Raw genomic sequence first — 14149 nt, 5'->3', positions numbered from 1 at the left:
ATAAATTCAAAAAGAACTTTGAAAAATCAAGAGAATGTAACTGTGACAAGGTAAACAATGACAAAACACTACTGAAATATTCCAACTCTTGCATTTCATCGAAAGAATTCCAAAATGAACTTTGAAAAGTTAAGAGAATGTAAGTGTGACAAGGTAGACCACAACAAAACACTACTGAAATATTCCAACTCTTGAATTTCAACGAAAGAAAACCAAAATGAACTTTGAAAAATCAAGAGAACGTAACTCTGACAAGGTAAACCACATCAAAACACTACTGAAATATTCCAACTCTTGCATTTCAACGAAAGAAAACCAATATGATCTTTGAAAAATTAAGAGAATGTAACTGTGACAAGGTAAACCACGACAAAACACTACTGAAATATTCAAACTCTTGAATTTCATTGAAATAAATTAAATATTAACTTTGAAAAATCACGAGACTGTAACTTTGACATGTTAAACAAAGACAGAACAATACTGAAATATTCCGCCTCTTGCATTACAACGAACGAAATCCACAATGAACTTTGAAAAATGTAGAGAATGTATCTGTGACAAGATAAACCACGACAAAACACTACTGAAATAATCCAACTCTTGCATTTAAAGTAAAGAAATTCAAAATGAACTTTGAAAAATTAAGAGAATGTAACTGTGACATGGTAAACCATAACAAAACATTTCTGAAGTATTCCAACTCTTGCATTTCACGAAAGAAATTCAGAAAGAACTATGAAAAATAAAGAGAATGTAACTGTGACAAGGTAAACCACGACAAAACATTACTTAATTAATCAAATTCTTGAATTTCAATGAAAGAAATTCAAATGAACTTTGAAAAATCAAGAGAATGTAACTGTAACAAGGTAAACCACGACAGAACACTACTGAAATATTCCAACTCTTGCATTTCAATGAAAGAAATTCGAAATGAACTTTGAAAAATCAAGAAAATGTAACTGTGACAAAGTAATCCACAACAAAACACTACTGAAATATTCCAACTCTTGCATTTCAACGAAAGAAAACCAAAATCAACTTGAAAAATCAAGAGAATGTAACTGTGACAAGGTAAACCACGACAAAACACTACTGAAATATTCCAACTCTTGCATTTCAAAAAAGAAATTCAAAATGAACTTTGAAAAATCAAGAGAATGTAACTGTGACAAGGTAAACCGCAACAAAACACTATTGAAATATTCCAACTCTTGGATTTCACCGAAAGAAATTCAAAATGAACTTTGAAAAATCAAGAAAATGTAACTGTGACAAGATAAACCACAACAAAACACTACTGAAATATTCCAACTCTTGAATTTCAAAGAAAGTAATTCGAAATGAACTTTGAAAAATCAAGAGAATGTAACTGTGACATGGTAAACCACGACAAAACACAAGTGAAATAATACAACTCTTGCATTTCAAGACAATGTAACTGGGACAAGGTAAACCACGACAAAACACTACTGAAATATTCCAACTCTTGCATTTCAACGAAAGAAATTCAAAATGAACTTTGAAAAATTAAGAGAATGTAACTGTGACAAGGTAAAGCATAACAAAACACTACTGAAATAAACCAACTCTTGCATTTTAATGAAAGAAATTCAAATGAACTTTGAAAAATCAAGAGAATGTAACTGTGATAATGTAAACCAAAACAAAACACTACTTAAATATTCCAACTCTTGCATTTCAACTAAATAAATCCACAATGAACTTTGAAAAATTAAGAGAATGAAACTGTGAATAATTAAACCACGACAAAACACTACTGAAATATTCAAACTCTTTAATTTCAATGAAAGAAATTCGAAATGAACTTTAAAAAATCAAGAGAATGTAAGTGTGACAAGGTAAACCACAACAAAACACTACTGAAATATTCCAACTCTTGCATTTCAACGAAAAAAATTCAAAATGAACTTTGAAAAATCGAGAGAATGTAACTGTGACAAGCTAAACCACAACAAACCAGTTCTTAAATATTCCAACCCTTGCATTTCAACGAAAGAAATTCAAAATGAACTTTCAAAGATTAAGAGAATGTAACTGTGACAAAGTAAGCCACGACGTAACACTACTGAAATATTCCAACTCTTGCATTTCAACAAAAGAAATTCAAAATGAACTTTGAAAAATCAAGAGGATGTAACTGTGACAAGGTAAACCACGACAAACCACTACTGAAATATTCCAACTGTTCTAGTCGATTACGTCATTCTATGCCCATATATGGACTCCCGTCATGACCTCCTGATAGGGTTCTGACAATTATGTAATCAATTTCTCAGAAATCCAACTGTCCTAGTCGATTACATCATGCTATGCCCATATATGCAGTCCCGTCATGACCTCCTGATAGGGTTCTACCGATTATGTAGTCAATTTCTCAGAAATCCATTTATCCTAATCAATTACTTCACTCTATGTCCATATATGGACCCCCGTCACGATCTTCTGATAGGGCTCTACCGAGTATGTGGTCAATTTCTTAGAAATCCATTTGTCCTAATCGATTACGTCATTCTAAGCCCATAAATGGATTTCCGTCACGAACTCCTGATAGGGTTCTACCGATTATGTAATCAATTTCTCGGGAATTCTCTCCCTTCGATTACGCAATCAATTTCTCGGAAATCCTCTCCCCTCGAGGGATTCTATGCCCATATATGGAGTCCCATCATGTGCTCATGAGGTTAGGTTAGGTTACGCAATTGATTTCTCGGAAATTCAATTTCCCTCTCGAGTCCAAGATCAATATATCTCTTCTCCACCGTCCCCTTAGAAACAACAAATTAATTGCCCTTTTTTGAATCAAAAATTTACCTTAGAAACAACAAATTAATTCACCTTTCGTGAATCAATAATTCCCCTTAGAGACAACATATCATTTCCCATTTCGTATATCGATAATTCCCCTTAGAAAAAACAAATTAATTCCCCTATCGTGACAAATCAATCAACCTTGACATCATCCGTCAGACAATAATAAACTTCACCCGGAAACAATTCTCCTGGACGAACTCCAAAGACATTAATAAACTTCGCCCCGGAAATAATTCTACTGGACGAACATCAATTTCTCGGAAACGTGTTCCTCCCTGGGGATTCCATGCCCATATATGGTGCCCCGTCGGACTGACAGCACAGGTGTTCTCCCTAGGAACTCTATGCCCATATATGGTGCCCAGTTGGCATTAAACTAAATTGTAGATGGCAGCAGTGGTGTCGTCTCGGAGTCGATAGGGGGGTTCTACTCATAACATGGAGATTCCTACATTTAAAAAAAAGAAAAAATATCTCATCATGCGAAGAAGTAAGGTGGCAGTTCCACGAACACGCATTAAAACCAGCATTTTGCATAATTCCGAGATAAGAAGAATCATAATATTTACCATACTGCAAAGGTCTATAACTCACTGTAGACTCTTCATTTGCCAAATCCGAAAGTAAATAACTATCAATATCAAGCGGGCGACTTTCCAACTGGCTCAGCCTCGATGTGGTACCGATTGGTACATCACACATATTTATATCTAATAAATACTTTCATAACTTTCATTGTGAGAAAAGAAAATAATAAAATAACAAAAATAATAATAAATAATAATAAATAAATAAAAAATAATAATAATAAAGTAAAATAAAATAAAAGACAAAAAAGGCGCAGCTGAGCTCTCGGAACAGATAAATAATAATAAATGAAAAGAGAACAAAGCATTGACAAACAATAAACCAAAACTACAAAATCACCACAAGCAACTAAAAGCAATCCGCCAGTGACCAAATCCTGCGAGCAATGGTGTCTGTTGGGAGTTTTGCAAGAATAAGCCCACGATAAGACCAGACATTTCGCACTCCAAAACTATCCCTTGCCGTATCCAGAATATCCCCACGGCGTTTCGTTAGGGCCTGAGAGACGAAAACGCCAGACTTAGCAAGTTTAGTTTTGATCTTGAAAACTTTCTTTGCCATTTTGCGGCTTCTCAATTTCACAAACACCGGTGCAACATCTCTTTGGCCTTGTGCAGTAAAATTATTTAAACGGTAACGATAAATACTCTGAATGTCATTTTGCGAAAAACTGGTGACTCCCGTTTTCTGTGTTATGATATTCATAGTTGTTGCTTTCAAATCTTCACCCGGTAACTGCTTCACACCGTGAAAACTAGGCTATCTAGAAGCTTGTCTTGTTCAAAATAATCTATTCTACTTTCCATCTGTTCCACGCGATTTTCCAAACCTTAAACTTCTGCTTTCAAACTTTTGTATGACTGTAATATGCTATGGAACTTTGGTGTAAACTCAAGGGACACTGAGGCATAGATTTCACTAATCATCATCTCGCACGATTGCTTTAGGGAATCCCAACTTTTCTGTTGTTTATCCCCGCACTTTTCTAAAACATTTTCAGTAATTAGTTCCATCATTGATTTTTGCGTTCTTGCAATTTCATCCTCGCTAGCGACAATTCTCTCCAACAGCTGAGATGACGAGCTCGCTGGCTCGCTGATTTCAAGCGCAGTGTACGATTTGATTTGTTTGTAGATTTCGGGAGAATTTCTAGCTTCTTCAAACGCAAGCTTTGCTACTTTTCCCGTTTTTTGCGACGCTTCCTTTATATTATCTTCATACGATACTAAACTCTTTTCAGCGAGCCTAATTTCCTTGTGATCTCCGTAGCAGAAAACACTGAGGTTTTCTCGGCCTTTGTTATCTTTAACGATCCGCAGGACTCTGACTGGCCATAACAGGAATCCTTGGAAATGAGCTAGGGCTAAATCAAACTTTTTAAAGGGCATCTTGAAGACACAAACGAGAAAAAAAATCCAAAAAATCACTTATCTTTTACAGATACACCATTTTGATAAATTGGATATGCATAGGGTCTTTTGACTTAGTTCAACATGCCCCTTAACATTGGACAAAGTTTCACCTCGATAGCCTTAATTTTTTCGGACACACCCAGAATCAAACATTCCACCATTTGCCAATGATAAATTTTGCATGTAAGCAATCGGTAGATTGTGTAATTCATTACAATTCTTGCCCCGGGGCTTTGGGAGACATGGGATGTTCGTTATAAAGTAATAGTTATTAGACATTTTAACTACTTTGAACAATATGAATTTTTTCCAAATTTCGATCAGTACTAAGGGAGACATTAATAAGGGTTTTGGGGCTTATTACCCTCTGATTACTCTTCAACATACCCTGAAAGTTTCAACTAAACACCCTCAGCCGTCTCTTAGATACTGATGATACGCGCTTTTGACAACGAGTATGCACATTGTCTGTTTTAATTTGGTTTGCCTCTCAACATTTGCTTCAAGCTTTATCTTAATACCCTAAGTGTTTTTTGGAGACCAAAGATCAAGCATTCCCCCTATTTCCATTAAAAAAAAACTTTTATGTAAACAATGGTAGCTTTTATTACGTTCCGCCCTTGCCCTGGGGGGGGGGTGGTTGCCAACCCTAAAGTTGAAGTAATTTAACCTTTGAACTATTTTGAAGAGAATCGCTCTCTCAATACTTTTATCGGATGTCATTATGTGAAAAAGGGATGTAAGAGAGGGCTGGTTGCCCTCTGATCATTTTTAGTCTTAAAAAGGGCACTAGAACATTCAATTTCCTGAATCAAATGATCCTGCTCCAATGTTTATACGACCGCTCTTTTCATGTGGAAAACATATCGAAGCTTTGTGTTTTTTTACTATAGGAAACGCTAGAGTGTTGCCTCTGAAAAGAGCGTGTTCAGCCCCCATCATATGCTGAAAATTTTCTGTTCGTTTCAAGTTTTTATTTTAACTCTTTAGTACCTAACGAATAGGTCTGTTTGTCTTTCGATTTAATTAATTATATAAACTTTTCCCACAAAAGAAGTTTTACAAAGAAAAGTAGAAATCTACAGTTAACCGTAGACGAACAGAAATAAAGTCAAATAGGTTTTCATGTGTAAAACTACCCTAAATCACTAACAGTAAATAAATGAAACCTAAAACAAACAGAAACTACGAAAAATAATAAAGTAAACCATATAATAAATAGAAAATACCACAAAGCGGAGTAAGGCCACATAACAATTTTTATTTCGAGCTCTGTGATTTATTTCTTATAACATCATATAAAATCACAATTCTAATCAAGATTACTGAAAAGAACAAATGTGAATTTATTGAAATGAATTTGTTGACAGTTTAATAAATACTGATATTTTTTCTTGAAAGTCTTAATTACTTTAGATTCACTGAAGTTAAGAAAAAGAAAAAATTCAAAACTGTTTTTTTATTTTGTAAACTGCAAGCTATTTTTAGTCGTTCTGGTCCAAAAGGCACAGGGGGGTGTTAGCCCTACTTATCTATGTTGTCGTTTCTGCTAATTTTGTGTTTGACCTATATTGTTTTTTCTGTTCGTTTTGGATTTCATTTTTATTGCCTGTGATTTATGGTAGTTTTATGCTTGACAAAGTATTTGACTTTACTTTTGCTCATCTTTGCTTAAATGTACTTCAATTTTCTTATAAAAAATTCTTTTGTGGAAAAAAGTTTCTTAAATTTACAACTGTTCGTTTTTAATTGCAATAGTCTTTTTTATTGGTTAAGAAAATAATATTTTTAATATTTTAGGTTTTTCTCTATAAGAATATGGATGGGCTTACTATTCCATTCCTCCCTATATGCCCTTAACGTTTCAAATTAATTCCCATAACTTTTCCTAAGACATCGCAGAAACAGCATTTCGGAAACCTTGGATGGACATAGTGCATTTTGACAAAACCTTTCTTAAAAAATTTAACTTATTACCCTTAGTCGTTTCTGAGATATCGTTGATAGGCCCCTTGTGGAAAAGTGTATTCAAATAGTGTCTTTTGATCTTATTCAACATGCCCAAAGCATGCCCTGAAGTTCCATTAAAAAACCCTGAGTTTTTTTCTCGGGTGTTGCTCATAAGACCTTTTTAACCATATTGCACATAATATATTTTGATTTAGTTTTATGTTCCACTCAATTTTTGCTGAAAGTTTGAACTTAATGCTCTATTCCATTACTGAGATTTTGCATCTGTGCCATTTTGACAATCATGCACTTAAATTCTTTTGATTTAGTTTTGTGGCATTAGGCGTAGTCGTGGCAGCAGTAGTAGTCGTAGCAGTAGTAATAGCAGTAGTAGTAATAACAGTGGTAATGATAGTAGTGGTAGTAGCAGCAGCCATAAATAGAAACGAAGATCTATGCTCTAATAATTCAGTTGTCGTCAAGCACATTATAAATAACTAGCACAGAAGAAATAACCGAGAGCCCTGCGATTTATTTACCTCTTAAACCGAACAAAATGTAAAATATTTACTCATACTTACTGTAGCAGACTAAAACAATTCACCCGGCCTTTCTTTCAAGCAAAATTTTACGGCCCTTTTCCCCAAAATCAAAAAAAAAAAAATAATAATAATAAGAATTTACTTGTAGCTTAATAATCGCAAATGTATAATTCACTTTCAGGTATATTTGGCTATGACCGCAGTTTACTATGGGATTATGAAGGAGAAACCGGTAAGTTTGTAAAGAAGCTTTTTGTTCATTCTCTCTAAAACTTGTAAGCTTGAATCAAATTTCTATCAATAATTGGTTTAAAAGGCATGGTAAGCTTATGGATGTTTAGATAATTTTCTGCTAAAGCAGAAACATGCAACTCGGGTTGCATTGTTTTGCATTTTTTTAGCTTACTTCGTATTTTTGTTCATTTTTTATTGTGTTTTGTCTTGTTTTTTTTTTGCTTAATTATTTTTTTTTGCTAATCCGGACCTGTTTCATAATGCAATACAACTCCAATCTGAAACAAAGCTTATCTTGCGAAGTTCGTCTGTAGCATAGAAGGAACGAGAAGGGAGGTGGTTTGAAATACGGAGAAGCACATTTTTAGGTCACAACTTTCATACTTTCGTGTGGAAGTGTCAAGCAAAGCGATGCAAACAATTTTATCTAAGGCTATCACAATTATTTGATTAGGCATAATGTTTCAGGCATTATCACTTTTAACAAATTATTTTTTTTAAGTTTTATTTTACATGCAGTTATAGTTGGTAATAAAAAAGTGAGAATGAACGTAAATATTAATTTTTACTTGAAACGACACGAAGCTAGTGGACGATAAATAAAAGTTCAAGTAGGAATAAAATCCTTCTAATAGACAGTGATAGAAATTCACAAAAAATACCAGATATTTCGGTCACATATGCAGTGACCGTTATCAGTAGTAAGACTAAACAGAGTTTAGTTTTACTACTGATGGCGGTCACCGCATATGTGACCGAAATATCTGGTATTTTTTGTGAATTTCTATCACTGTCTATTAGAAGGATTGTATCCTTACTTGAACTTTTATTTATCGTCATGGAAAGGCAGTGTGGTCTCCAAAATTATCTACGAAGCTAGTGGAAGACCGGCAAACAGGGGATACCAAATTATAAAACTCTAAGTGGGGAGAGGAAAAGGTTTTTATTTCAAGTTTTCAAATGAAGATAGATTTTAAAATGCATTTTTAAAATCTAGGGCAATATTTTTTGTCAATAAAAATACCAAAAACGGTATTTTCAAACAGTTCGTGGTAACGAACTGTAAGTACGGAGCGACCCGGCTCAATGGCAACCGAAACTGTAGAAAAAGGAATTTTGATACCAATAGATACATCAAAAGAATCAAATTTTAATGCTGATTTCAAATATATAAGTTTCATCAAGTTTAGTTCTACCTATCAAAAGTTACCTGCCTGAGAAAATTTGGCTTATTTTCGAAAAAAGGGGTAAACACCCCTTAAAAGTTAAAGAACCCTATTGAAAATCACACCATCATATTCAGCGTATCCGAGAACCCTGCTGCGGAGGTTTCAAGCTCCTATCTACAAAAATGTGGAATTTTTTATTTTTTGCCAGAAGAAAGACCACGGATGCGTGTTTATTTGTTTGTTTGTTCGTTTGTTTCCCCAGGGGTAATCGTATCGATCCAGTGGTCCTAGAATATCGTGAGAGGGCTCATTTGAACGTAAAATAAAAGTTCTAGTGCCCTTTTTAAGTAACAAAAAAAAATGGAGGGCAACTAGGCACCCTCCCACGCTCATTTTTTCCCAAAGTCACCCGATCAAAATTTTGAGATAGCCATTTTGTTCAGCATGGTCGATAATATGATAACTATGTCTTTTAGGAAGGCTTAACCCCCCAAAGTCCCCGGGGGCAGGGGTGAAAGTTATGAACTTTACCCAACGTTTACATATAGTATTGGTTTTGGGAAGTATACAGACGTTTTCAGGGGGGATTTTTTCTGGTAATGCGGGGGGAATGGGTCGGGGGTTATATGGGAGGATCTTACCATGAAGGAAGTTTTCATGGGAGAAGGGACATTGCTATGAAGGGGGCACCGGATTTCCCATCATTACTTAAAAAAAGATCAGAAATTATATATAAAAAACACAAGTTTTTTAACTGAAAGCAAGGAGCAACATCAGAACTTAAAACGACAGAAAACATTACGTATATGATTGGGTTCATCCCCTAGTCAATACCTCGCTCTTTAAGCCAAAGATTATTTAGTACTTTCATAAGAGCTATTTATTCTAATTAACGGCATTTGTGATTAAGGGGTCATTTCTAAAGAATTGGAAAAAAATTCGAACTTTGGCTTAAACATCAAGGTATTGACTAGGGGGCGAACCCTCTAATATACGTATTAAAAATATAAGAATATAGAGGTTCGTGATGTAAGTTAATTCGTAAGTTACGTATATTTATTACTAATAAAAACGTTCGTAAATAAAATTAAACAGGTTTCGAGGAAGCCATTTAACCAAATAAAAGTAAAATTAATATTCAATTTTTTTTAATTATTCATGTACGGTGAGCCAAAATCAAAACCAGCATTAATTCAAAAACGTTCAAAAATTAAATAAAAAAAAACAAGTTTTTTTAACTGAAAGTAAGGAACGACGTTAAAACTTAAAACAAACAGAAAGTAATCCGTGTATGAAAGGGACTGTCCCCTACTCAACGCCTCGCTCCTTACGCTAGTTTGACTTTCTCACAACTCTATTTTTTTTAACAATGAAAAACTTTAGCGTAAAGAGCGTGGCGTTGAGGAGGGGACATCCCCTTTCATATACGGAATAATTTCTTTTCGTTTTAAGTTTTAACGTCGTTCCTTACTTTCAGTTAAAAAAAACTTGTTTTTTTTATTTTAATTCAAAATCCAGAGGCACTTCAAAGCCAGACTATACCTTGTCGAACTAAAAGAGCAGGGGTAAATTTTTGAGGGACAATTATTACAATGTATTTGGAATCAGTTTTAAGGTGGGCATTAACCTTTATGTTCATCTTTGATCAGCAAAGTTATATAAACGTCCACAAAGTAACCAAAAGCAATTATTAACTAGAGAAATAGATTGTTTATGCTATTTCAGGATTATGAGTTATTTGTAGAATAGACGAATTACTGGAGGTCAAAATTAGAAAAATTGTTCCGATTGTTGCAAAGCATCCGATTAGATTTTTGCTCAAAATCTGTGTTTGTTTACAAATTTTTTTTTACAAGTAACACACTATGTGATTTTTATTTACGGGCTATTACTCGAGATTTATTATAGACGGCCATTGACTCTACGCTGATTATCATATAGTCTGTTTAGTAGAGACCTAGTTTTTTTTTAACAGATAAAATTAAAAAAAACAAGTTTTTTTTAACGGAAATTAAGGAGCGACGTTAAAACTTAAAGCGAACAGAAATTATTCCGTATATGAAAGGGGCTACCCGTTCCTCAACACCTCACTCTTTACGCCAATGTTTTTTATTGGTTTAAAAATAAAGTTGTGAGAGAGAGTCAAACTCTAGCGTAAAGATCGAGGCGTTGAGGAGGGGACAGTCCCTTTCAAATACGGAAAAATTCCTATTCGTTTTTAGTTTTAATTTCGCTCCTTACTTTCAGTTTAAAAAAACTCGTTTTCTTATTTAATTTATGAACGTTTTTGAATTAATGCAGCTTTGACTTTGGCTCATCGTTTATGAATACTTAAAACGAAATTTGCATATTAATTTTACTTTTTTTTGGCTAAATGGCTTTCTCGAAATTTTGTTCTAACGTAACTTATGAATTAACTTACGTAACGAACTTCTATATTCGTATGTTTTTATTAGGTATATTGGGGAGTTCAAACCCTAGTCAATGCCTTGCTCTTTACGCTAATGTTCAAATTTTTTTTCGAATCACAAACCCCTGAATAACAAAGGCCGGTTAATTATAATAGATAGCTCTTTTGAAATTAATAAAAAAAACTTTAGCGCAAACAGCGAGGTATTGACAAGGGGGTGCACCCCCTCATATAAGTAATAGTTTCTGTTCGTTTTAAGTTTTAATATTGCTTCTTACTTCAAGTTTAACACAACTTGTTTTTTTTATTTAACTTCTGATCGTTTTTTAAATAGTGCTGGGAAATCCAACGCCCCTTCATAGAAATGTTCCTTTCCCCAAGGAAACATTCTCCATGGAAAGATTCTTCCCCGTAACCCGCTACTCCCCCCCCACCAGAAAAAAACCCCTCCTGGAAACGGCTGTATGCTTCCAAATAACCAATACTATATGTAAACAGTGGACAAAGTTCATAACTTGCAGCCCTTCTCCCAGGAAGTGCGGGGGATTAAGTCATCCTCAAATACATATTTACTAGATTTTCGACTATGCTGAACAAAATGGTTATCTCAAAATTTTGATTGGGTGACTTCAGGAAAAAATGGGCATGGGAGGGGTAAAAATGCCCTCAAATTTTTTAGTCACTTTAAAAGAGCACTAGAACTTTTAATTTCCGTTCGAATGATCCTTCTCACGATATTCTAGAACTACTGGATCGATACGATCACCCCTGGAAAAAAAAAAATTATGCATCCATGATCTTTCTTCTGGTAAAAAATACAAAATTCCACATTTTTGCACATAAGAGCTTGAAACTTCTATAATAGGGTCTTCTGATACGCTGAATCTGATGGTGTGATTTACATTAAAGTTCCATGACTTTTAAGGGTGGTTTCCCCCTTTTTTCGAAAATAAGGCAAATATTCTCAGGCGTGTAACTTTTGATGGGTAAAACTAAACTTGATGAAACTTATATATTTGAAATCAGAATAAAAATTTGATTTTTTTTTATGTATCTATTAGTATCAAACTACTACTAATAATACTACTAACAACTCACTGCAGCGCAAAGCAACTTGAGGCCAACACAGCTACTCACGCTCCTCCTCCACCCCAATCTATTCAAGGCCTCCTTTTTTACACCCGCACACGAAGTTCCCATTTCCTTTAAATCTTCCTTAATGATGTCCTCCCACCCCAGACGGGGACGACCTGCTTTTCGTTTAGCCCTAGACGGTTGGCCGAAAAGAACAATTTTCGGCAATCTGTCATCCTTCATTTGCACAACGTGCCCTAGTCACCTCAACCTTTCTTTCATTATAGCTCTAGAGAGCGGTATTGAACCACATTTTTCGTAGAGCCTATAGTTTGAAATACGGTCAGTCAGCCGGGTACCCAGAACAATCCTTAAGCAATTTCTCTGCAAAACATCTAGCAACTATTCATCCGCTTTTCGGAGCGTCCTTGCTTCAGAGCCATATTTGACCACTGTCATCACTGTAGCTTCTAATTTTCTTATCTTCCTATTCTTTAAAACTTTTATTAACTGTGAAAAAACACCCTGAGCCTTGGCTATTCTATTTTTAACATCTTCACTGCTCCCGCCATCTTTACTAAAAATACTACCAAGGTAAGTGAAGCTGCCCACCTGATCAATCTTTTCATTACCCAACGTCACCTTTTCATCTTCACTTATTCCTAGCCTTAGTGACTTAGTCTTCTTAACATTAATTTTCAAACCGATTCTAGCATCCTGAACTCGCAAAACCTCTAAAACTTCATTCATTTGGCTCAAACTTTTATCTAGGAGCTTAAATCATCAGCATAATCCAAGTCCAGGAGATTTTTTCCTCCCATTTTATTCCGTGGTCTCCCATTGCCATTCCTGTGCTCCTTAAAACAAAGTCCATAAAAATAATCCATATAAAGGGGGATAGAACACAACCCTGCTTAAGTCCTGATTTAATACAAAACCAGCTGCTAACCTCATTTCCTACCTTAACTGCAGCAGTGTTATTCTCTTACATAACATTAATCACTTTAATGAAATTTGTCTGGTATACCATACAAGGATAAAACCTTTACTAAAGCTCTTCTATCAACAGAATCAAACGCTTGGTCATAATCTATATAACTGAGGACCAAAGGTGGTTGAAAACTCAGGCACTTCTCAAGTATTAGCCTAAGAGTGAAAATTTGGTCAACACATCCTCTACCTTTTCTAAAACCGCACTGTTTTTCTCTTAAAACATTGTCTACGGCATCTCTCACTCTAAAAAGTATCATATTACTAAGTAATTTACTACCTACAGAGACCAGACTAATGCCTCGATAATTACCACACTCACTTTTATCACCTTTCTTATAAAGTGGCTTAATTAAGGTTTTCCTAAAATCATAATATACTTCCCCTTGTTCAAAAATCATATTCATAATCTTCAGTAACTTATTTCTAACCTCAGAGCCACCCAATTTAAGAAACTCATTTACCACCCTATCAGCACCTGGAGCCTTATTATTTTTTAATCCTTTTAGTACTGCTGCTAATTCCTCCGCACAAACCAAATCTTCCTTCACATCCAAGGTATCACAAACTTTTTCATTATCCTCTATATCTTTTCCTGCAACTCTATCTCGGTTAAGAAAATTCTCAAAATGTTCGGCCCATCTCTCTTTACTTTTTTTCCTTATCGCTAATTGCGGCCCCATTACCATCTTTAACTGGGCTAAGTCTTGATTGACTACTGTTGGGGTTCCACCCCTGTTTCTTTTTCTTTCAGATAAATGACCTGTTTTCGTTTTCTTAATTACATTTTCTTATAGTATAATTTTAAAAGACAGTTTAAATTCCCTTAGTAAGCGATACTGGTTTTGCAATAAGTAAGCTTTGAACTAAGTTCTATTTTCGTACTTCCTGGTTTTGAGAGTCATTGAAAGATAAATCTAAGAGGTATAATTGGGTTTGAAT

The 14149-nt window shown here is 34.7% G+C and overlaps 1 protein-coding gene across 1 annotated transcript in view; it reads left to right on the top strand.

The window, feature by feature from the left end:
• LOC148953423 (carbonic anhydrase 2-like) overlaps positions 1 to 14149 on the top strand; it is a 199710-nt gene that overhangs the window by 47049 nt on the left and 138512 nt on the right. Inside the window, exon 2 of the mRNA XM_089087664.1 lies at positions 7512 to 7562. Within this exon, the coding sequence (XP_088943790.1) occupies positions 7512 to 7562 (51 nt within the window). The remainder of the gene's footprint in view (positions 1 to 7511; positions 7563 to 14149) is intronic.

The sequence above is a fragment of the Artemia sp. Qi Xiang Cuo genome, chromosome 4 (genome assembly GCF_049724085.1).
Source record: "Artemia sp. Qi Xiang Cuo chromosome 4, ASM4972408v1, whole genome shotgun sequence".
NCBI classification, from domain to species: domain Eukaryota; kingdom Metazoa; phylum Arthropoda; class Branchiopoda; order Anostraca; family Artemiidae; genus Artemia; species Artemia sp. Qi Xiang Cuo.
This window is presented reverse-complemented; position numbering and strand designations above follow the sequence as displayed.